Here is a 23,086-nt window from a genome sequence, read left to right on the forward strand (position 1 = left end):
TTTAAGTTTTAAAACGAAACTGAGTCTCCAACTGATGAAGGTAAGTTTGGAACTTGAATGGCCTATGAAAGAAAAAGAGATTTCTCGAGAGTCTGTGTTTATGGCCCACCAGTAATTGAGAATGGCTACTCATCAGTACCATCTCTTGATGAGCCAGAGAGGGAAAAGGGATTAGGGCTGGACTTTGTTTTAGGCTTCCACAATGGACACTGATTTGTAACTGGTGGCCCTAGTTCCCTTGGCCTTTCACTTCTAGTCCATGAGCTTATCTATTCTCACTCAGGGCTCTGCTTCCTGTTTTGGTTTAAGAAAAAGCGTTAGGGATGTTCAGAAGACAGGTTTAGATGTCATAAGTAATCTAGGGGCCTTCTTTTCTTACATACAACAGTTCTCAGTTCCCTTAACAAATGAATACTTCTCAAAGGAAACTAGGAGACTAGTTACATTTGGTTTCTGAATACATCTAAACAAATCCAACTAAAACAATTCATAGCTACTGGCATAATCATAACTCTAACTAGAGTTTAGGGTCATTTCCAGAAAAATCTTAGAGAGCATTTATTTGATCCTGGTTATCTTTAGGAATCTCATTGTTTAGAGCTTCAGTACTAGCACTTGTAAGGTTTAAGGATGTTTACCCTGGGGTTGACTGAGAAAAAGTTACTAGTCTAACTGGGCTGGCAACAACTTATCTTGAACAGAAGTTGACAAGCTATGGCCTGCTGCCCATTTGTGTAAGGCCTGAGAACTACAAATGGTTTTTACTTGTTCAAATGATTGAAAGCACTTTCTGACAGAAAATTATTATCTTGTGACATATGAAAATTATACAAAATCCAAATCTCACTGTTCATAAATAAAGTTGCATTGGAATACAACAACACTCCTTCATTTATATATTGCCTATGACTCCTATTGCTCCAATGGCAGGTTGAGCAGGTATGACAGAAACTGTATAGCTCACACAGTCTAAAATATTGACTGTGTAGTAATAGAAAAAGTTTGCAGACCTTGGCTTTGGAGACTGGCTAGCATGCTCTCAGGGACTAATAGGCCATCTTTCCTGGGTAGAGAAAAGTTGCTTTATAGTGTTATGAAGCTTTGGTTTTGAGTATAACATGCAATGTCTCATTAAATGCTCTAATGTTGTCAAGGAGACAATAGTCATTTAGCTTTCAAATGTAGTTTGAAAGTAGGATTACGTATTATGTCTTCTGATGCTATACCAAGAGACTAAGACCAAAGACTCTCTTATCTGGACAGTGAGAGATTGTGTGTGAACCTGTTTGGTGGCTCTGAAATTTGACTAAAAATGCCTGATGTAGGAAAGGAAAGAGAAGAGGGATCCATCAGGTAGATGGAAAGTTAACAGAGGCCTCGTCTACCTCAGTGTAAGTTTCTAAAATGTCTTCATGTCAAGAAAAAGAAAACTTGACATGACTGAAGATCACCCAAGAGTTCTATTAATCATACAGAAAGTGACAAGAAGTTTGGATAATGCAGCTCTGCATCCTCAGGGTGTCAGTAATCACGGTTTGTACTGGGTTTTGCTTTGGAGTTGGACCCAGTAGCTTGAGCTCACAGTTCCATCAATACTTAATGATACGGAGAATGTGGCTGATACACTTTCCTAGGAGATAAGTCTTTTTTGGGTTTGTTTTGCAGTTTTTGGCCGGGGCCAGGCTCGAACCCACCACCCTCGGTATATGGGGCCAGCGCCCTACTCCTTGAGCCACAGGCACTGCCCAAGATAAGTCATTTTTTTGACAGAGTAAAACAATGTTATAAAATAACACAGTATCCTTAGGTTATGCAAGGCAGAGAGAAAAATTCTCACAATCCCCTCTTACAATCCCCTCTTTTGGCACAGTAACTGAATTACTCATAGGTGAGTGAAGAGGCAGATTGAGTTTATAAGAGAAAAGGATATTGAGATAAGAAAGACGACTCCAGCCAGGCTTGGTGGCTCATGCCTGTAATCCTAGAACTACGGAGGCCGAGGCAAGTGGATTGCTTGAGCTCAGGAGTTTGAGACCAACCTGAGCAAGAGTGAGACCCCATCTCTACTAAAAATAGAAAAACTATCTGGGTGTTGTGGTGCACACCTATAGTCCCAGCTACTTGGGAGCTGAGGCAAGAGGATTGCTCAAACCTGAGTTTGAGGTTGCTCTGACATCACAGCACTCTAACTAGAGGGACAGAGTGAGACACACTCTCTCTCTCAAAAATAAAAAAAAAGGAAAAAAAGAAGAAAATCTAACCAGGTGGTACATGCCTGCGATCACGGCTACTCAGAAGCCTGAGGCAAGAGGATCATTTGAACCCAGGAGTTGGAGGTTGCTGTGAGCTATGAGGCCATGGCACTCTACCCAGAGTGACAGAGTGAGATTCTGTCTCAAAAGAAAAAAAACATAAGAAGAAAGGAAAGAAAGATCCAAAGGAGCTAAAGGCTAAGTTATACAAAAGAGGACACAGAAAATTTGCCTTCTAAGACTGGAAAAAAAATCTCTTGGAAGAAAAAAAAAAAACAGTAAGTGTTTTGGCTGAAATTTCAAGGGAAAACAAAGTGGATTAAATAAACCCTAGATCCAGTAAGATGGCCACAAAAGTAAAGGGAAGACTAGAAATCTTGGGTGACAAATATACCATGGCATCTGTACTTTGGAGATGAATATAAACACAAACCAGAAGAAGAGAAGCTCGAGCATTTAGCTCTCTTCTGAGGGCACATGTAGAGCTTGAAATAAATAAATAATAAATAAATAAATGGTGGTGGTCACAGGGAAGAGGCATGTATCTTGGTTCTTCCTAAAGTCTAACGTATCAAGATCGTCATCAGAGCAGCGTAACAGCAGAACTAGAGATATTCTAGATGAGTCTCTAATACACTATTCTTTAATCCACCACACACATCTTATTCTTGGTCTTACTTCCTTAAGTCATTTGATGATCAGGGAGCTCTTATGAACTACAGTCTCAGGCCTCTCTTTTCCTAATTATTCCTTTGATTCTTACTTTTGCTGATTATTTTAATTTTACTATATATAATTTTGTGATTCTTACTTTTCTATATTAGATCTTTTTTATTAATTTTTAAATTCGGGGGGGTCATTTTGAGTTCTGGGTGTATTTCTTGAGTTTGTTTTCTTTTTCACCAACTTATTATTCCGCAATACTCAATCCATTCTTGACTAACCCTTCAGTTTTGTCATTTTTTAGAAGTCATCATTAGTATAATCCTTTCTGATCTCATGTAGTTACTGCTTCATAACTAATTTAGTTTCACAAATGTAATGTCTAGTTGACATCTGGAAACATTCCTGTGCAAATGTAATTTAGAGATATTTCTTCTGACTCTTCAGCACAGTCCCCTTTTTCTAACCTTCAGCATTTTTTTAAAACTTATTGTAGCTACTCAGTCCAGAAGAAAACCTAACTTTGTGTTCACTTTTTGTTTCCTTGAGTCTCTGTTCTAAATTGATTAAAGATTAACCAACAATCATGTATCCTAAGGTAAAATATTCTGCTTTATTTCCCCTCTCATATAAGTCATCTCAGCCTTTGATTTTATGTAAGAAATGTTTCTTAAATCTGGCCTCGGTTCTCCAAGTTCTCGCCACTGTTTCAGTCTAGACCCTTGGGCTCCACTGTTTGTCATCAGTCTCTAATACTTAAAAAGTCCATTTTAAATAGTTTCACCAGAGTTTTCTTCCTAATAAGCACACTACACGTGTCCCTCTCCTTGGTTAAAAATTTCTTTTAAAAAGTTAATTTCTTCTTAACTTCTTTAAGTCTGAAAGAGTTAAAAATAGGAGATAAATAGGGTGGCGCCTGTGGCTCAGTGAGTAGGGCACCGGCCCCATATGCCGAGGGTGGCGGGTTCAAACCCAGCCCCGGCCAAACTGCAACAAAAAAATAGCCAGGCGTTGTGGTGGGCGCCTGTAGTCCCAGCTACTCGGGAGGCTGAGGCAAGAGAATCGCTTAAGCCCAGGAGTTGGAGGTTGCTGTGAGCCGTGTGACGCCACGGCACTCTACCTGAGGGTGGTACAGTGAGACTCTGTCTCTACAAAAAAAAAAAAAAAGAAAAAAAAAATAGGAGATAAATAATCAGACTTTACATTTCTTGAAAAGAGGCAAGAAAAAAAATTCTGTAATTTCAGTAATCCTCCACTACTATGGAATACAAATGATCTAAAGTAACTGTTAAGGAGGATTTTAAAAGGAAGTAGATTCAAAACCTTGCCTACAATCATATTAACATATGAAAGTTTTGAAAAATATATATACTCAATTCCTATCCAGATTTATTCAGTGAATTAGAACCTCTAGAAATAACCTTCTATACTCCATACTTTTCAAAGCTCCCAGATGATTCTGCTGCAAGGTCAACTTGGGAGATGTTGCCGAGTCCAAAATGCCACATAAACTTTACATAACCACAAACATGTTTCCAGAAATAAAATAACATAACATTCAATAAACTTACCTAAGTGAGTTCATCTCTGTTTTGTGATGAGATGAGTCACCCGTTGCAAAGCTAAGTTTTTTAGCTTGAAGTTTTGATTTGTTCTCTAACGAGTCTATTGTGTCTTTCATTAGTAACATTTTAGACTTTAATTCACATTTTTCACTTTCAAGCTATAATTTAAATTAAAAAATTAATAGGTATATATCTTAATATCTTAATTTTATTTTTCTTAGATACTCTTTAATAATATTTCTGGATGAAAACTAAGGAAATTATTTTAAAAAACATTTTATAAGTTATACATATTGTTTAGGTTCTCAATGTCAAAATGGGCACACACATTCATCTCTCTCCCTCACTTTCACTGAAATTAAAGATACAAACAAAAAAAAATAAAGGAAAGAAAAGGAATGTATCTACAACAGCAATAAAATAGAAAAGGAAATCACTAGCAGAGTGAAAATTTTGAGAAATTTCTAAAAGTAAGTAAATAGTACAGAATTGAGGAAAAACCAGAGAAGAAATCATGGTAACCAAACATAAGATTTATGTGAGAGAGTAAAATCTTCCTGAAGGCTGAGCGGCACCTCTGGCTCAGCAGGGTGCCAGCCCCATATACTGGAGGTGGTAGGTTCAAACCTGGCCCCAGCCAAAAACTACAAAAAAAAACTTCCTGAAGGTCATGAAACATGATTTCATCTCAATATACATCATGTTTCTGGATGGGAGTGTAGTATTGTAAATGTATTAAAATTTCTTCTAATAAGCACAGATTCAATGAAATTCTAGTTAAAAAAAAAATCCTAACAGAGCCTTTTTTTTTTTTTTTTAAAGGGAGATGGCTTATATTTGATTCTGACTTCATTTAGGAAAAAAGAAAGTTAAGAAAAAATGGAAAAATGTGAGGTGAAAAGAATGCAGGTAGACTTGCCTTAAAAGATATCAAAACAAACTATAATGACGCTAATTAAAACAGTGAGGATTTCACACAGAAACAAACAAGCAAACACATGAAAGTGGAAAGAGTAAACATCATGAACAGATGTGTATTTAGAAAAGGCAGCATTTTAAAGAAGTAGCAAAAGGATAAACTATTTAAAATAAGAGTAGGGACAGATTCATTGGAGAAAAAAAGTCAGATTTTTACTTTATTTTAGATGCAAAAATAAGTTCCAGAATCTAGATGGAATAATGACCTATGTATAAATTTCAAAACAGTAAGTATCAGTAACTAATGTCAAGTCTTTGAGTTAGAACTGTGGACTGACCACATATCCTATCTCCTCTCCCTATGGAAACATTGCTAAAATGGCAACAAAGAAGTAAGAACAGAATGCTCAAGATGGGAGGTCTTCATCAAGTGAAAAAAATTGGAACCAATATATATGCCTATAGTAGAGATGTTGGAGTTCTTGACAAAATTTAGCAATAGGGTCAATGAAAAACCTGTTAAGTAACAAAATGCAATGCAAAACAAAAAAAGGCAATTATTTATTAACTTCTAGAAAAAGATCTACAAGAAAAAGAGTGCTTTATGGGTTGTCTTTTTACCACTACTCAATTATAGCACAAAACAGCTATCCACAAATTTACATAAACAAATGAAAAAAGTTGTCTTCTAATAAAAAATTTACAAAAATAGACCTGGGAGCCATAGTTTGCTGACCTTCATGTAGGGTGCATACTTAGGAAAAGAACTGTTGGCTTACAGGGTATGTATGTCTTTACTAGCTAATACCAAGTTATTCTACAACGAGGTACCAGTTTGTATTCCCAGAAGCTGCGCACATATCTGCTAATACTTGTTACAACTTGTTAATTTCTGATGACCTAATGTAAAATGATTTTCCTGTGGTCATACTCTGTATCTCCCTATCACTGAGGTAAAACATCCTTTTATGCTTATTAACCATTTGTAAATTTTTCCTCCATAAAGTGTTTATTCTTATCTTCTGTTTATTTTGGTAAGTGGGGATTAAATGTGTAATAAATTGTTCCCTCAGGGTGGCGCCTGTGGCTCAGTGAGCAGGGCGTAGGCCCCATATACCGGGGGTGGCAGGTTCAAACCCAGCCACGGCCAAAAATTGCAACAAAAAAATAGCTGGGCATTGTGGCGGGCGCCTGTAGTCCCAGCTGCTCGGGAGGCTGAGGCAAGAGAATCACGTAAGCCCAAGAGCTGGAGGTTGCTGTGAGCCGTGTGATGCCACGGCACTCTACCCGAGGGCGGTACAGTGACACTCTGTCTCTACAAAAATAAATAAATAAATAAATAAATTGTTCCCTCAGTCAGTGGCTTATCTTTTCGATTTACGGTTAGTAAATAAACAAAGATGTTTTTGTCAATGAGGTCCTACTTATCCATGTTTTCCTTTAGGAAATCTGTGTTTGGATTTTGTTTAGGAGCACACACTCCAGCAGCAGACACCTACTAGCTGTTTCACCTTGGGCAACTCTGCCCTCTGCCTGAGTTCCCTCATTTGTGAAATGAGGATAATATTAGCATTTACTTCATATAGTCATGGGGAAAATAAAATAATGTATATATAGTGGAATATTATATAGTCATAAAAGGACAGAATCCTGCCATTTGCAACAACATGGATGGAACTAGAGAACATTATGTTAAGTGAAATAAGCCAAGCACAGAAAGACAAATCTCTCGTGATCTCGCCGTATGTAGACAGAGAGTAGAATATGGTTACCAGAAGCTGGGAGAGTAGCAGGGAGGAGGGATAAAGTAGGAATGCTAACGTACAAAACAAAGGTAGATAGACGGAATACACAAGATTTGCCAGCACAAGAAAGTCACTACAATCAACAGTAAGTTAGGGTATACTTTAAAATAACTTAAAGAGTAGAATTAGGATGTTCCTAACACACAAAAATGGTAAATACCTCAAGTGACAGACAACCCAATCATCCCAATTAGATTAACTGACATTGTATGCCTGTATCACACATCACATGTACCCTACAAATATACTATTATGTACCCATAACTTTTTATGATGCATATAAAATGTTGAGAAAAGTACTTGACACACATATAATAAATTATATACATGTATAAATGACTATTGTTTTTATTTCTCCATGGTCAAAAACATTTTCTAGTGCATTTCTTTAAAAAAAAAAAAAAAAAAATGCAATTATATCCGGAACATTCAAGGATGCAATTAACCTTGAACTGATCTGGGGATAAGGCATATTTGAGGTAGGATCCAATTTCTTCTTTTTGAAATATAAATAGCCAATAGTCCCAGAAACAATTATCAAATAATTATTCCTTTCCCCACTGATCTTTCACAGTTCAAATTTCCTTTGTGTGTGGGTTTGGAGTTTTATTAAATACCAGCCTCTTAATCCCTATTTTAATCACTATGACTGTCAAGCTTTCATACACGGCTGGGCAAGCCCAGCACCGTGTTCTTCTTAACGTTTGTATGTGATTCTTAGCTCTTTGCTTCCATGTACATTTCCGGATCTACTGTCAATTTTCACACACAAATAGACACACACATACACACCCTACCTTCTTGGGATTTTAGCTAGAAGAATATTAACTGTGTACATCAATTTGGGAAGAATTTGTTATTTTTATACACATCATATCTGTCACTTTTTTGTGGAGATAGAGTCTCTTTATGTTGCCCTTGGTAGAGTGCCATGGCATCACAGCTCACAGCAACCTCAAACTCCTGGGCTCAAGCAATTCGTCTGCCTCAGCCTCCCTAAGTAGCTGGGACTACAGGTGCCCACCACAACGCCTTGCTATTTTTTGGTTGCAGTTGTTATTGTTGTTTAGCAGGTCCGGGCTGGGCTTGAACCCACCAGCTTTAGTGTATGGGGCTGGTGCCCTACTCACTGAGCTACAGGCACCAAGCCCATATCTGTCACTTTTTAATAAATCTGATGTGTTTCTTCACTTATTTATATCTTCTTTAATGTCTTTATATGGTTATATAATATTTTTATAAAGATCCTGTAAATGTATCCATAAGTAACTTATTTATGACCAATAAAATGATATATATTTTCTTTTTATCTTGAGATTTGACATGTTTTGGAATTCATTGTGCATTTTGAATCAGAGGATTCTTGTTTTCATAATATCTGGAAAATTATTAGTCAGTATCTCTTCAAATACTACCACATTCTATTATATTCTCCTGGAATTCTAACCAAATAGTAGTCAGAGGGTTACACATTCTCACTCTATCCTCTCATATTTTAACTTCCTATTTTCTATCTCCTAGTCTCTTTCCAATGACTTCTAGTACATTCTTCAGATATATTTTCTAATTTATTAATTTTTGCTTTTAGCTTCTGATCGAGCTGGAGTGACAGGGATCAGATTTACCCCCCTGACTGAAATAACTTAAAATCTGGATGAAATATATGAAACAATGGTTTTCAAGGAACTATGCTTCAGGCTTGGCACCCATACCTCAGTGGTTAGGGCACCGGCCACATACACCGGGGCTGGCGGGTTCGAACCCGGCCCCGGCCTACTAAAAACAACAATGATAACTACAACAACAACAACAAAAATAGCCAGGCATTGTGGCAGGCGCCTGTAGCCCCAAGTATTTGGGAGGCTGAGGCAAGAGAATCACTTAAGCCCAAGAGTTTGAAGTTGCTGTGAGCACTCTACTGAACACAACATAATAAGACTCTGTCTCACAAAAAAAAAAAAAAAAGTATCTAGGATTCAGGAAAGAAACGTGAACTTTGCGATTGCTCCAGCTTACTGCCCTGAGACCCTCCTGGCAGCAGGACAGGGACGGGAACCCAGGTGGAGCCCAGTGGTCTTCGCTAAGTTCAGAAGCCAAGCCAGAGTCAAGAAGGCCAAGACAGCTGAAGTTCATGAAACAGATCTCAAGAGGAACTGCACAAGAGAGCGCCAGCAATCTATGAGATACCTGTTAAGTCATCAACTAAATAGAGAGAGCTCCACACAGAAAACCAAGGCCAGGGAAAGCAGCATTAAAGAATTGGTGGGAACAATACTCAAGAGTTCATGCAGGGTCAGGAAAAGTTCCTCTTTCCACCAGTCATTTGAAGACCTCGTAATTCATGGGGCAATAAGTAGCATCATCAAAAGGGTTTTATCTCCACAGTAAAATAAAATTAGTGTGAGATTAAAAGCTAGTTTGGTCCCATCTATGAAGCTTAAAAGCAAGAGGGAAAAGGATCAGGCTACTTCTGAAATATATCCAGAACAAACCTCAAAACTATCTACAGGCATACAAGCTATCTAGCAACCAAGGAGGTAAAATTCACAATGTCTGACAATCTAAAATTATCAGGTCCATGAAGAGAAAGAAAAATGCAACCCACGATGAAGTGAAAAGCCAAATTAGAAAAGCAAATAAAATAGTGAGGACGCCATAAAAGAAACTAGTGAAAATGAAACACACGCAGAAAAAAAGACTCAGAAAACATACCAAATTATCAAAAATCGTGTCTCTACGGAGAATAAGGAAGAATGGAAGGTGAATTTCACTTTTTACTGTCTCTATTATGTGATTTTTATATGAGAAAAACAACAATAATCATAACTAATATCTACTAAGTACTTATAATACACAAACACTCTTCTAAGTTGTTCATATATATTAACTAATTTAATTTCATAAAAACCCTATAAAGTAGTAGCACTATTTCTTTTTATAAATAAATCCAGGGACACAAAGGTCAAATAACTTACAGGTAACAGGAGGCAGAGATAGATCTGAATCCAAGTAATCATCCTTCACCCTCCTAAATGCTGTTATACAGCTTTTCTGGCAGATTATTGTGTAATTTTAAAAAACATAGTATATTAAAGCTATAAATGACATAGTTACTCATACAATACAATATATCCCAAGTACAGTTTAGTAAGTTACCTGATGATTAACACATGTCAAATGTTCAATAGTTTTTTCTAATTCTGACTTTCCATGAAGACTCATTTCCTGGACACTCTGAAAAAGAATTTTATACAAAATGTTCATTTATTATCAGATAATAAAACAAAATCCCCAAGGTAAGCAATGGAAGTCTACAGTGCTATTATATTCTTTTTTTTTTTTTTTTTTTTTCTTTGAGACAGAGCCTCAAGCTGTCACCCAGGGTAGAGTGCCGTGGCATCACAGTGCTATTATAATCTATTTGTCTTTTTATAAAACATAGAAATGTTTTAGAAAGAAAATCATTACTCATTTAACAAAAATAATGACTTTCATTAAAAAAAGCACAATAGGTTTTCATCTTTTCCACTATCTCCATGTGTGATTACAGTCAAAGACAAAGTTTGGTATGGATTCATTTATAAAGATTTACACAGATCAATCCATATTAGCACAACAAAAAAAGGAAAAAACCATCAAGCTAAGCAACAACCTCAGGAGTATACCCTTACAAGAGGAGGTGTAAGAGAAACAGAATGCAAAGGAAGAAAAAACAAGATCAGAAAGACCTAGGAAACAGAACACCACATGGCCATGAAAGAGATCACAGTTTCAAGGACAGGCTAGCCAATGTTATAAATACCAGGGCTTTTTTCTGGTTATTTTACATAAGTCTGGCATAAGTGATATAACTGGGTGCTGAGAGTTTTTCCAGGGCAGATGCAAAAGACATCTGATGTTTGAATTATACATTTGGTTTAAAGGGTCACTATACTAAATGCATTTAATCACTCAGTACCAGATCGTACTGAGTACACATACTCCCTATCAAGCAAAAGGCAAGGTGTTAATACAGAAGTGAGTAAAATAAAGTCTCTGGCTTGGGCGGTGCCTGTGGCTCAAAGGAGTAGGGTGCCAGCCCCATATGCCACAGGTGGGGGGTTCAAACCCAGCCCCAGTTAGAAACTGCAAAAAATAAATAAATTAAATAAATAAAGTCTCTGGCTTCATAGATACTATAGCCTACTAAAAAAGACAACCTTTGAAAAAGAGTCATAAAATTCATGAATATTCTGCTAGGAAAAGGAACTTCTAGTGTATCAAGAAGGAATCTGGGAGTCGAGGCTTCACTTCCTATCTGAAGAAATGATGTTAAAACTAGACTTAAACAATGAATAGAAATTAGCTAGATAAGGAGACTGAAAGGTATGAAGGGATCTTTCAATAGCTTTGTAGAAAGTTAGAGGCAAGAAAAAATCCCTTAGGTCTGAGTCTTGAAAAAGTAGGGTAAGGAACAAGAAATATGAGTTTGGGAAAAAGAAGCCAGGCCTCAAAACAGAGAAGGGTCATTCACTGACATCTTTGAAAACAGTTAATGGATTATAGATAGGAAATGACATGATCAGATCTACACATGTATCTTTGAAGGATGACGACTGACTTCAACGTGAAACAGAGATTTGAAAGAGGCAAGACCAGTACAGAGGCCACGGATACAATAAAGCAGGGGAGAGAGAACAAAGATCCTAATGGGATAGTAGCAGGGAAATGGAAAGAAGTAAATAAATTCAAGAGAAAGTAACATGAGCTCAAGAGCCAGAGTCCCTGTGAGTCACAGCTGATGTGACCTGGGGCAACTTAGTTAAATTCACTGTAACTCGAAGACCATCTCTGTAACCAGTACCTACCAAAAAAATTTACTGAGATAGCCCAGGTGAAAAGCACCTTGAACAGTACCTCCCCCATGGGAAGGGCTTAATAAATGCTTAGTATTACCTAAGTGGTAGCCACTGATGAGACTTGGTGTACTTGAGAGGTGAGTTTCAGGGACAGGTTAGATCTGGATTTGACAACTACTTAGACAGTAGAATAGGAAATGAAAGAGGAGGCTTAAGGATTGAGATGACTAGTATGGTTTTTAAGTAAAAGACCTGGTGTAAACTCACAAAATCCTGCCTAGTACAACCCATAAGGATTCCAGTAATACTGTTAACTTTTTCTTTGTTTTCAGTACTATTACATTTTTAAATCCTATTTTTATATTCCTCGGTCATTTCAACAGCTATGGAAAAGGATAAGGCAGTAGCTTGTGTTAAAACCTGCCAAGCTGCGTAGAAGTTTTCCATTTGGTAATTTCAATACTTGTTTTATAACACTTTCTAGAATGTAGTATTCCAAATGATTTCAATTAAAAGTATTCTGAAACTGCATTTTGGGGGTAAAACTTAAAATTTGTGACACAAAGACTACTCTTATAATGCTTAAGTGTTTTATTCCGAATTTAAGCTCCTATTTTAAAAGCATTAATTTAATAATATTGATTGCCAGTAAACTATGAAATCTATAATAACCATATTTAGTATTTATAATATGTTAAGGACTGTTATGTGCTTTATACATATTAATATATTTATTTTTTATATCATAAAAATATATAAACTACTGCCCCTAGATATGACATCAAATGCACAAAAAACAAAAGAAAAAATAAACTGGACTTCATACAAATTAGAAACTTTTATGCTTCAAAGACACCATTAAGAAAGTGAAATGATAACCCACAGAATAAAGAAAAGTATCTGCAAATCACTTATCTGATCAGGGGCTGTAATAAAAATATATATATATTTTTGGGGACAAAGTCTCACTTTGCTGCCCCCAGTAGAGTGCTATGGCATCACAGCTCACAGCAACCTCAAACTCTTGGTCTCAAGCGATCCTCTTGTTTCAGCCTTCCAAGTAGCTGGGACTACAGGTGCCTGCCACAATGCCCAGCTATTTTTTAGAGACAAGGTCTCACTTTGGCTCGGGCTGGTCTCCAACCTGTGAGCTCAGGCAGTCCACCTGCCACAGCCTCCCAGAGTGCTGGGATTATAGGCGTGAGCCACCACACCCAGCCCTAAAAATATTTTTTAAAAACTCTTAAAACTCAGTAATAATGAGAAAAATAACCCAATTTAAAAATTGGCAAAGAAGGGCGGCACCTGTGGCTCAGTCGGAAGGGTACCAGCCCCATATACCGAGGGTGGCAGGTTCGAACCCAGCTCCGGCCGAACTGCAACAAAAAAAAATAGCCGGGCATTGTGGCGGGCGCCTGTAGTCCCAGCTACTCGGGAGGCTGAGGCAAGAGAATCGCTTAAGCCCGGGAGTTGGAGGTTGCTGTGAGCTGTGATGCCATGGCACTCTACCGAGGGCCATAAAGTGAAACTCTGTCTCTACAAAAAAAAAAGAAAAAAAAAATTGGCAAAGAATCTGAGTAGAAATATCTCCAAAATAAGATTTAATTGGCCATTTTTAGGCCAATAAGAACATGAGAAGATGCTCAGCATCATTAGCCACTGGGGCAATGCAAATCAAAGCCACGGATACTACCGCACATCCACCAGAAGGACTCTACTATATAATACAAAAGACAGCAACAAGTACCAGTGCAGGGGCGGAGAAATTAGACTTCTCATTCACTGTTGGTGGTAATGTAGTGTGTTAAAGCCAACTCTGGAAAAGAGTTTGGCCTTGATGGTTAAAGACAGACTTACCACATGACCCAGACAGTTACTGCATGAGTAGGATACATGCCAGAACAAAGAAAACATACACCCACACACAAATTTCTACATAGTGGGGCATGGTGGATATACCTGCAGCCCCAGCTGCTTAAGAGGGGAGGTGGGAGGATTGTTTTGAGTCCAGAGTTTGAGACCACAATAAGCTATGATCCTGCCACTGCCTGGGCAACAGTGAGACCCTCTCTCGGGGGGAGGGGAAGGAAGTTGTATACAAGTCCACAGCAGTAATTCTCATGGATAAATCTTGAAAACATTATGCTAATAGAAGAAACCAAACATTTAAAAATCACATATTGAACGATTCAATTTACACGACATACCCAGAGTAGGCCTATCTATAGAGATGGAATATGGATTAGTGGTTGTCCATGGCTGAGGAGGCTGAGGGAGCTGAGGGGGAACAGGGAGTAACACTGTGAGTTATGGTGGTTCCCTAACCTTTTTGGCACCAGGGGTCAGTTTCATGGAAGATGATTTTTTTTCTTTTTTTCCTTGAGACAGAGACATGTTGCCCCGGCTAGAGTACTGTGGTGTCAACTTAGCTTATAGCAACTCAAACTCCTGGACTCAAGTCCTCAACTCAAACTCCAATCCTCCTGCTTCAGCCTCCCAAATAGCTGGGACTACAGGTGCCCACCACGACGCCTAGCTAGCTTTTCTATTTTTGGTAGAAACAGGGTCTCACTCATGCTCAAGATGGTCTTGAACTCACCCTGACCTCCTGGAGTGCTAGGATTACAGGCAAGAGGCACCGTCCCCCTATGGAAGGTGATTTTTCCACAGGGCCAGGGGGCATTAGAGTCTCAAAAGGAGCACAGGACCTAGATGCCTCACGTGCATAGTTCACCGTAGAATCTGTGCTCCTATGACAACCTCTGACAGGAGGCAGAGCTCAGGCTCAGGCTGTGCTGCAGCCGATGGGGAGTGGCCCATTAAATAAAGATGAAGCTTCACTAGCTTGCACTCACTTCCTACTGTGCAAGTCCTAGTACCTAATAGACCACAGAATGTTCCTGGTACGCAGCCTGAGCCACCATGCCTGGGTTTGGGGGCCACAGAGTTACGGGGTTTCTTTTTATTGTGATAAACATGTTCTAAAATCAACTGTGGTGATGCTTATGCAAGTCTGTAAATATACAGATGGTACCCAATTTATATGAACTTTACAATGGGTTTATCAGTATGTAACCCTATTTTGAGTTGAGGAGCACTGGACTGAAACTGGTTCAACTTAAGATTTTTCAACAAATCTTATCAGGACATTACATGCATTTTTTACTTACAATAGCTTTATTGGAACACAATTTCACTATAAATTGAGAAGCTTCTATAGCAAAAAATCACTGAATTAGTAAACTGTATGGTAAGTGATCACCTCCACAAAGCTGCCCTTAAAAATAAGACATTATTTATTTTTTATTCTTTTCTTTTTTGAGACAGTGTAAAGCTGTTGCCCTGGGTAGAGTGCTGTGGCATCATAGCTCACAGCAACCTCTAACTCTTGGGCTCAAACGATCCTCTTGTCTCAGTTTTTCTATTTTTAGTAGAGATGGGGCTCTAACTCTTGCTCAGGCTGGTCTCGAACTCTTGAGCTCAAGTAATTCACCCATCTCGAACTCCCGGAATGCCATGGCATCACAGCTCACAGTAACCTCCAACTCTTGGGCTCGAGCGATCCTCTTCCTCAGTTTTTCTATTTTTAGTAGAGATGGGGTCTCACTTTTTGCTTAGGCTGGTCTCGAACTCGTGAGCTCAAGCAATTCACCTGCCTCGGCCTCCCAGAGTGCCAGGATTATAGGCATGAGCCACCATGCCTGGCCGATAGCATCTTTCCACATGAGCATCTTAATATTGAGTTTAGGGGGTTAGTAAACTTTCTCTATAAAGAATAGGACAGTAATTATTTTAGGCATGTGGGTCATACAACTATAGAAGAAGTTATATGGGCAGCGCCTGTGGCTCAGCGGGTAGGGCGCCGGTCCCATATGCCGGAGGTGGCGGGTTCAAACCCAGCCCCGGCCAAAAAAAAAAAAAAGAAGTTATAAATAATATGTAAACAAATTAGCAAGGTATTCTAATTAACACTTTATCAACTATGAAATATTCTTCTTAAACCATTCTTGGCTCACAGGCCACACAGAAACAAAGTGGCCTGGATTTGGCCTGTTTGCGAACCCCTAATCTAGTTGTACATTCTTAGTAACTTCACAAGAAATATATTTAAAGACCTGTTTTTCTCAATAAATTACATTTCAAAAATATGCCAATTTTATTACTTACTTGTAACTTGTCTCTTAAAGATTCCTTTTCTGCCATAATTCTTCTTAAGTCAGATAATGCAAGTTCTTTTTCCTTCTCCATAAGACTAACAATATTATGGGAGGTTGTAGTGAGGGTAGATCCCTGTCTTAGGGTTGACAATTCTTTCTGAGCCTTCAAAAATTAAGACGATATAGATAAAAAACACTTTGGATATGCTCCCAGTTAGAAAAGGCATACTGAACACATGTTACTTTCACTCTCTTCCCATATCCCAACAAAAATGAGTAAAATGATTAAAAAATAACAATAATAAAATCAAAAGTCAAGATCTAGGGAAGTGCCAGCCACAAAAATGTTGGAAAGGAGACAGCAGACATATAAGCAGATAACTGCAGATCCATGAAAGTTGAAGTTTAAGCCAAGAGGGAAAAAAGCCCAGTAGAAGATCAATTTGCATTGCAGAATCCCAAAAACACTCAAAGTGAAAAGAGGTCTTTTCAACTTTTTAACCAACATGTCTTCTCTTCAGCTCAAAGTAGCAGTAGGAATTCATGTTCTCATGGGCAAGGGAACAAAGCTAGGTGACAGACACAGTGCTTTATTCAGACTCGTCTTGCCCTCTACCAACTGATTTTGTAAATAGAGGGAAGCTTTACTGATTCCTTCTTTCCTAGAGTTTTTTCTCTAGAGGCCAAGTCCTTAATAACCAATGTATCAAAATAGTGGACATTAGCCACTGTTCTAGCAAACAGGTCCCAGTATGTCTGAATCCCAAGGATAAACCTGGCTTAGAGTGAGGCTGAGACCCGTTCCAGGTAGTTTTAGAAAAAGCAGACTACCTTTAAATGACTTGGCACATAGGCCAGAAAAGTAGAAGAATAAATACAGAAAAAAAAATAAGAGAAATCTCTGCTTCAGGAACAGGGTATTAGCAGAAACGATAACTTTTAATACTAATCATGAAGAAACAGCACAAGGTCCATATATTATAGTATTTTGAAGGATATATACCGGTTCCATTATAGTTAACTGGTTCTGTATTATCTGTTGGCTTAATTATAAATTTCTTACTTCATTATATAAGACGCTTAGATTATCTCTTTCTGCCGTCAATAATTTAACGTTAGACTGTATATCCTCCATATATTTTTCAAATTTTTCTAGCATACGCTGAAGTTCATCTCTTTCTCTTGTGATCATATGAATCTCTGAATTGTAATCACCCTGAAATATAATTAAAAACAGAAGTTATCATTTGTTATAATTATCACCACATGGTTGTCACAAGGATGCTGGTGATGAGACTGACTGAAAGATGGTAACAGAGAAAAAGAACACAAGTTCCTCTAATGTAATTAAGAACAGAATAGATAAGAATACTGGCAGTATTGGAGGAAATCTCCCAGCCTTTAAGTTCCTAAGAAGGGACTTAGGGGCTGGGAGCAATGGCTCACGCCTGTAATCCCAGCACTCTGGGAGGCCGAGATGGGTGGATTGTCTGAGCGCACGGGTTTGAGACCAGACTGAGCCAGAGAAAGACCCTGTCTCTAAAAATAGCTGGATGTTGTTGTGGCGCCTGTAGTCCCAGGTACTTGGGAGGCTGAGGCAAGAGAATTGCTTAAGCCCAAGAGTTTGAGGTTGCTGTGAGTTATGATGCCACTGCACTCTGCCAAGGGTGACAAGGTGAGGCTCTGTCTCAAAAAAAAAAAAAAAAAGGGGGGGGGTACTTAGCTGCCTGTGATAATACTTGATCAGATCGCTCAGTGGTCTTTCTCCTGGAATTGTTCATACTATTGGTACTTAAAATGTAACACCCAGACCAGAAGCATCAGGAGAGTTCAGGAAACTTGTAAGACATGTAAATTAGGAAGACCACCCAAGACCTACTTTGGGTGTAGGTCCAGAAACTATGCTTTCTCAAGCCCGTCAAGTGATTCTGAGACACTCCAATTTCTGAGAACCACTAGTTTACAATCTCCAGGAAAGGGATCAGGAGAGTATGTGTGTGCCTGCATATCCAGTGCAAGTAACTTAACAGCCTAGTACATTTACCAGTGTTTTCTGTGACTGAATCTAAAATGGATCTTCTAAGGACATCAATCCCCAACTAACTGTTCCAACCCTAGACCTACATGAGGTTTATTTTTACAATCAGATAAATGGTAAATATTTCTACCATACAGTGTATATTAAGGATGTTTGCTGAATAAGCAACTACTTCCAACATTTAAATAAGAACATGCCTACTATTTCAGAATATTCTTACAATTCAAAAGATCTACTATCTTCACTGCTATTGTGGAAAATAAAAATGATAAATGTAGATTTAGGATCTACAATTTCTTTCTTTTTTTTTGAGACAGAGTCTCAAGCTGTTGCCCTGGGTAGAGTCCCATGGCGTCATAGCTCACAGCAACCTCAAACTCTTGGGCTTAAGCAATCCCTCCCAAATAGCTGGGACTACAGGCACCCACATAACATCTGGCTGTTTTTCGGTTGCAGTTGTCATTGTTGTGTGGCAGGCCTGAGCTGGATTCAAACCTGCCAGTTCCAGTTTATCTGGCTGGCGCCTTAGCCGGCTGAGCTACAAGTGCCGAGCCAGGATCTACAATTTCTTGATGTTAAAGTATTAAATGTAGAAGCCCCGAGGAGAGATAATCTGATAATTTGGTACACTAGAAAGAATCCTGGCTTATACATCTGTAATGTACACACCACGGACAATATAGATTTGATGAATGGTAGATATTCATAGGGAACTCTTCAAGTGCTACTTGGAAGAAAGTTAAGTTCTCAGTTAAAAAGCAAAATCAAAGTGTAATGGTGAAGATTAGATATGCAACATCTTAAAGGGCATTATGTTTTATGGGATAAAGGCAGACTGGGGTTTCAGGACATAATCAAGGTTTAAATAACCATAAGATAAGTAACCTTATCTATATAAAATATCTTACAGAAAGTGAGTGGTCTGTACAGATTCTAGAAAAGGAGAGATTTGACAGTCTGTTTTCATTACTGTTTAGGTCTCAGCGTAAATGTCGCTTTCTCTAAGAAATCCTTCCAGATTCTCCAATCTAATTTAGATCTCTTTCTATATACTCTGATAGCATGCTGAACCTTTCCTGTACTTTCTTCAATAACACATATAACCGAGATTACAAAGTTATTTACATGATTCTATGCTTACTGTATGCCTGTACTACTAAAATTTAGGTCGTCTGAAGGCTCTACCAGCATCTGGTCTTGTTTATCATCTTCAGTGCCTACCATGACACCTGGTAAAATACATCAATTCCCTGAGTATTTACTGCCTTTCTTAAGCAAAAATTCTAACTCTTCTCTAGATATATCTGGTATGTAGCTGCTTCCATTAGTGCTAATGTATAACTGTTAGTAACTCCCTTTTCCCACTCTGTTATTCTCAAGACACCTAAGTGGCACGCACACACACATCATGTTGAAGGCTACTATTTCTCTGTATTCTGGGCCTCCTCCATAGCAGGCACTCTGTATCTATCTGACCTGAACCTAATTTTCTACCTACACATGGTTTACTCTGAACCAGCAAACAATAAAGAAATAAACCACTTACTGGGAACTAGTCACTGGATTCTTATACAAATGATCTCATTGACCAAAGGGTAAAAAGTTTCATGGTCTATTGTCCTGCCAGGTGACTATATTTAATAATGTATTATATATTTCAAACTTGCTAAAAGAATGTATTTTTAATATTCCCATTACAAAAAACAATTAAATTGGTCAGGTGATGGCTATGTTATTTAGCTTGACCAAATCTTTCTATAATAGACACTTAGATCAAAACATCACATCATACCCCCAAAATACACAAAATTATTATTTGTCAATTAAAAGTAAAGCAAAGTATCTCATTTAATATTCACAAGAGGCTGTAGTTACTTTCTCCACTTTGCAAATGAAGAAACCGAGGTTCCACAAAGTTAGGTAACCTGTCCAGGGTCATAAAGCCAGTTGGTAGAGTAGGAACCTGTATCAGTCCTCCACCTCCAAAGCACTTTCAAGGCTAAAGAGGACAGTATCCTCTCAATGCAGACAGACAACAGAGAAGTGATGCTAAAAACCACTGAATGTGAGAGTAACCTGGCCGTGCTATCTTCCCCTACTGATTGCCATGATTGATTCAGCTGACCTGGCTGGCTAGGGAGGGAGGTGTCCTCCTCCTCTCCCACCATTCCACGTGCATCCCTCCAGGAGCTGCACGCTTGGTCAAAGAGGATGACCTTCCCTGATACAAGAGGACCGTTCTTTGTTCAAGGATATACAAGTAGCCATGCTTCCTTACCAGAATGCCCTCAAAATGTCCTTTTTTATTAAGTTGTGACGATTCCAAGAAATTGTGCCTAATCGTCTGCCATAAAGCAGGGGTTGAAAACTTACAGCTACTATCAAATCTAGTCTTAGAGAAGTCCTTGTTGTTTGCCAACAAGTGTTTCTAAACACGTTGAAAACAACTAGTTCTAGGTGGAATATACACCTTCTAATTCCCAGCACTCACAACTGCTTTACACAACCCCCTCCACCATTTCACTCACATGCTTACTCACTGTCTCTAGCATTTGCTTACAATTTATTACTGGGGCTCTAAAATGCTCTGAATACTCTTGACTTTCTGAACTCTAAAAAATGAAGTGTTCATACCAGGTAACATAACATTTCAAGAAAGTTGAATGAGGGAAAATGTCTCTTCTAATTTTATCAGCACCATATCAATATCTCTCACTCATTTGTCTTTCAATTGTGAATCTATACCAAATAACTGAGAGATTAGAAGATTTGAGATCATTATGTACCTAGTGATATTTAATACTTGATTAAACTGATTAATCATTTTATAAAAGATTCTTCTACACAATGAAAACGATCAATTCATTTTCATAGTAAGCATATATGAAACTTAAAACAACTTAGTAACACAAATTAAGTTGCACTACCTTTTCTCACCAATTTATTCCACTTACAATAAATAACACGGCATAGTGTTTACAATAACAATTGTAAATAAAAATACAGTCATTAGCCAATGAGGTTAAAAAACAAAAGTCTAATCAGAAGACTCAAAATTGCTGGACAATGGACATAGAATCTTCAAGAAACATATGAGAGAAGTGGGAAATTCAGCCAAGTCTGAAATCGAATGTTTTGAGTTTAATGACTCCCTCTTAAATCCCAATTTTACCTAGTGTGTGGATAATCTAAGGCCATGTAAGCTTCAAGACTCCCATAGCTCCAAAGCTTAAAAAAAAGGAAAATAAAGAACTCAAATGAGATACTTGTCAAACATGGCAAATAAGACCTAAAATAGAGACACATGATTTTAATCTCTCATGAATCATGTCAACTTTAATTAATATATACTATGGGAGATGCAATTAGAAATTCATATACCAAGTGCACATCTTTAGAGTATTAACTTACAGATGTGGTTGTAGAAGACAAACAGAATAATCTGCCCAGACGACTTGCAGTTTCACCCATCTCCCATGTCGTATTAAATAGGGAAGATGCCTGCTCAGTAGAATGTGACATACCTTTCTGACTGGTCTAAGGACAGAAGTGATAGGAAGCCATGATACCGGTCATGTGGACAAAGCCACGCTGCTACAAGAGGGAAAATGCAGCCGATATAGAATGGAAATTCTAAAAAGACAGGACATAACTGGCAACATGAGGCCCTGGGTTCTGGAAGTCCAGAAGCAATTCTCCCACAGGTACTCAGCCTTCCCTTAATTTCTAGGTATCGGTATGTTACACTTTATTCTTAGGTAGTTTTCCTACTTAATGTTCCTACAGTACAGGTCATGGATGAAATCAAAATCAGGAATTTTGTAAATATGAACTTATATTTCATGTAATAAACTAGAAAAGTTTATTCATAGATACACTCTTGTCTTATCAATTACTCTTATAAAGAGATGTTACCTTCTCTGGTGTTCGACTTGAACTTTTTTCACGTGTATTGTAATGTATAGAGCAAGATCGTCGCTGTATTACATGCTGGAGTCGTTCTAGCTCTTTCTTATAATAATCTCGTTCTTCTTCTATACCTTTCAGAAACGTGTCTAAACGAGAAGGTGACCTGTCTCGACGTTTTATTCCATGTTCTAGTCTCATCCTTTCAACTTCCAAAGTTAGTTCTCTTTCTGCAAATTAAAGTGGTTAAATCTTAAAACAATGTAGTACATGTAGTGTTGATTAGCCAAGCAAATTATATTAATAATTTTCAGAATGAAAGCTACTAGAAATCATAAAACTGTTTTGTATATGGTCTACAAGATAAAGAAGGAAAAAAAAAAACAAAGCCAAAATTAAAAATCGAAACAAAGTCCAAATTAAGTTAAAGTTCTCATGTTTTGTCTTGTAACAGGATGGGTATTATTTAGCACTACAAGAGGAAGCAAAAATTACCATGTTGTACTTCCTAGGGACCTGAAAATGTTCTGAAAGAAAATATATCTAAATTAATGATAATATGTACAAATTTAACATTTAGTTTGAATACAGTATATACATAAAGACATCAAAACAAGTCATCTTTCTCCAAATGAGCATAATCATTATTTTTTATGAGTCAAAAGTAACTGCATACTGACAATTCATATATTACACAGTTCAACCTAAATTTATTTATGCTCATTGTAACTCTGAGGCATGTAATAATTTCCTGACTTATTCTGATTCACTCCCATCTCTTCTTTCATTCATTCAACAGGTGTATATTAAACATTTACCATATGCCCATCACTGGCTAAGGATTAAAATAAGAAAAGCATAACTAAGGTCAAATAGTTACTCTAATTATAGAAGGTTAAAAGCCAAATAGCCAGGCATTGTGGTGGGCGCCTGTGGTCCCAGCT

General features: G+C 37.8%; 1 protein-coding gene across 3 annotated transcripts in view; it reads right to left on the bottom strand.

Moving 5' to 3' along the window:
• The window catches only part of CEP135 (centrosomal protein 135), an 82,799-nt gene that overhangs the window by 28,898 nt on the left and 30,815 nt on the right, over positions 1-23,086 (bottom strand). For all 3 annotated transcript variants that reach the window (XM_053607155.1, XM_053607156.1, XM_053607154.1), the window contains exons 11-15: positions 22,152-22,372; positions 17,262-17,414; positions 16,209-16,361; positions 10,360-10,437; positions 4,487-4,638 (exon numbers count right to left, since the gene is read on the bottom strand). In XM_053607155.1, the coding sequence (XP_053463130.1) occupies positions 4,487-4,638; positions 10,360-10,437; positions 16,209-16,361; positions 17,262-17,414; positions 22,152-22,372 (757 nt within the window). The remainder of the gene's footprint in view (positions 1-4,486; positions 4,639-10,359; positions 10,438-16,208; positions 16,362-17,261; positions 17,415-22,151; positions 22,373-23,086) is intronic.

The sequence above is a fragment of the Nycticebus coucang genome, chromosome 10 (genome assembly GCF_027406575.1).
Source record: "Nycticebus coucang isolate mNycCou1 chromosome 10, mNycCou1.pri, whole genome shotgun sequence".
NCBI classification, from domain to species: Eukaryota; Metazoa; Chordata; class Mammalia; order Primates; family Lorisidae; genus Nycticebus; species Nycticebus coucang.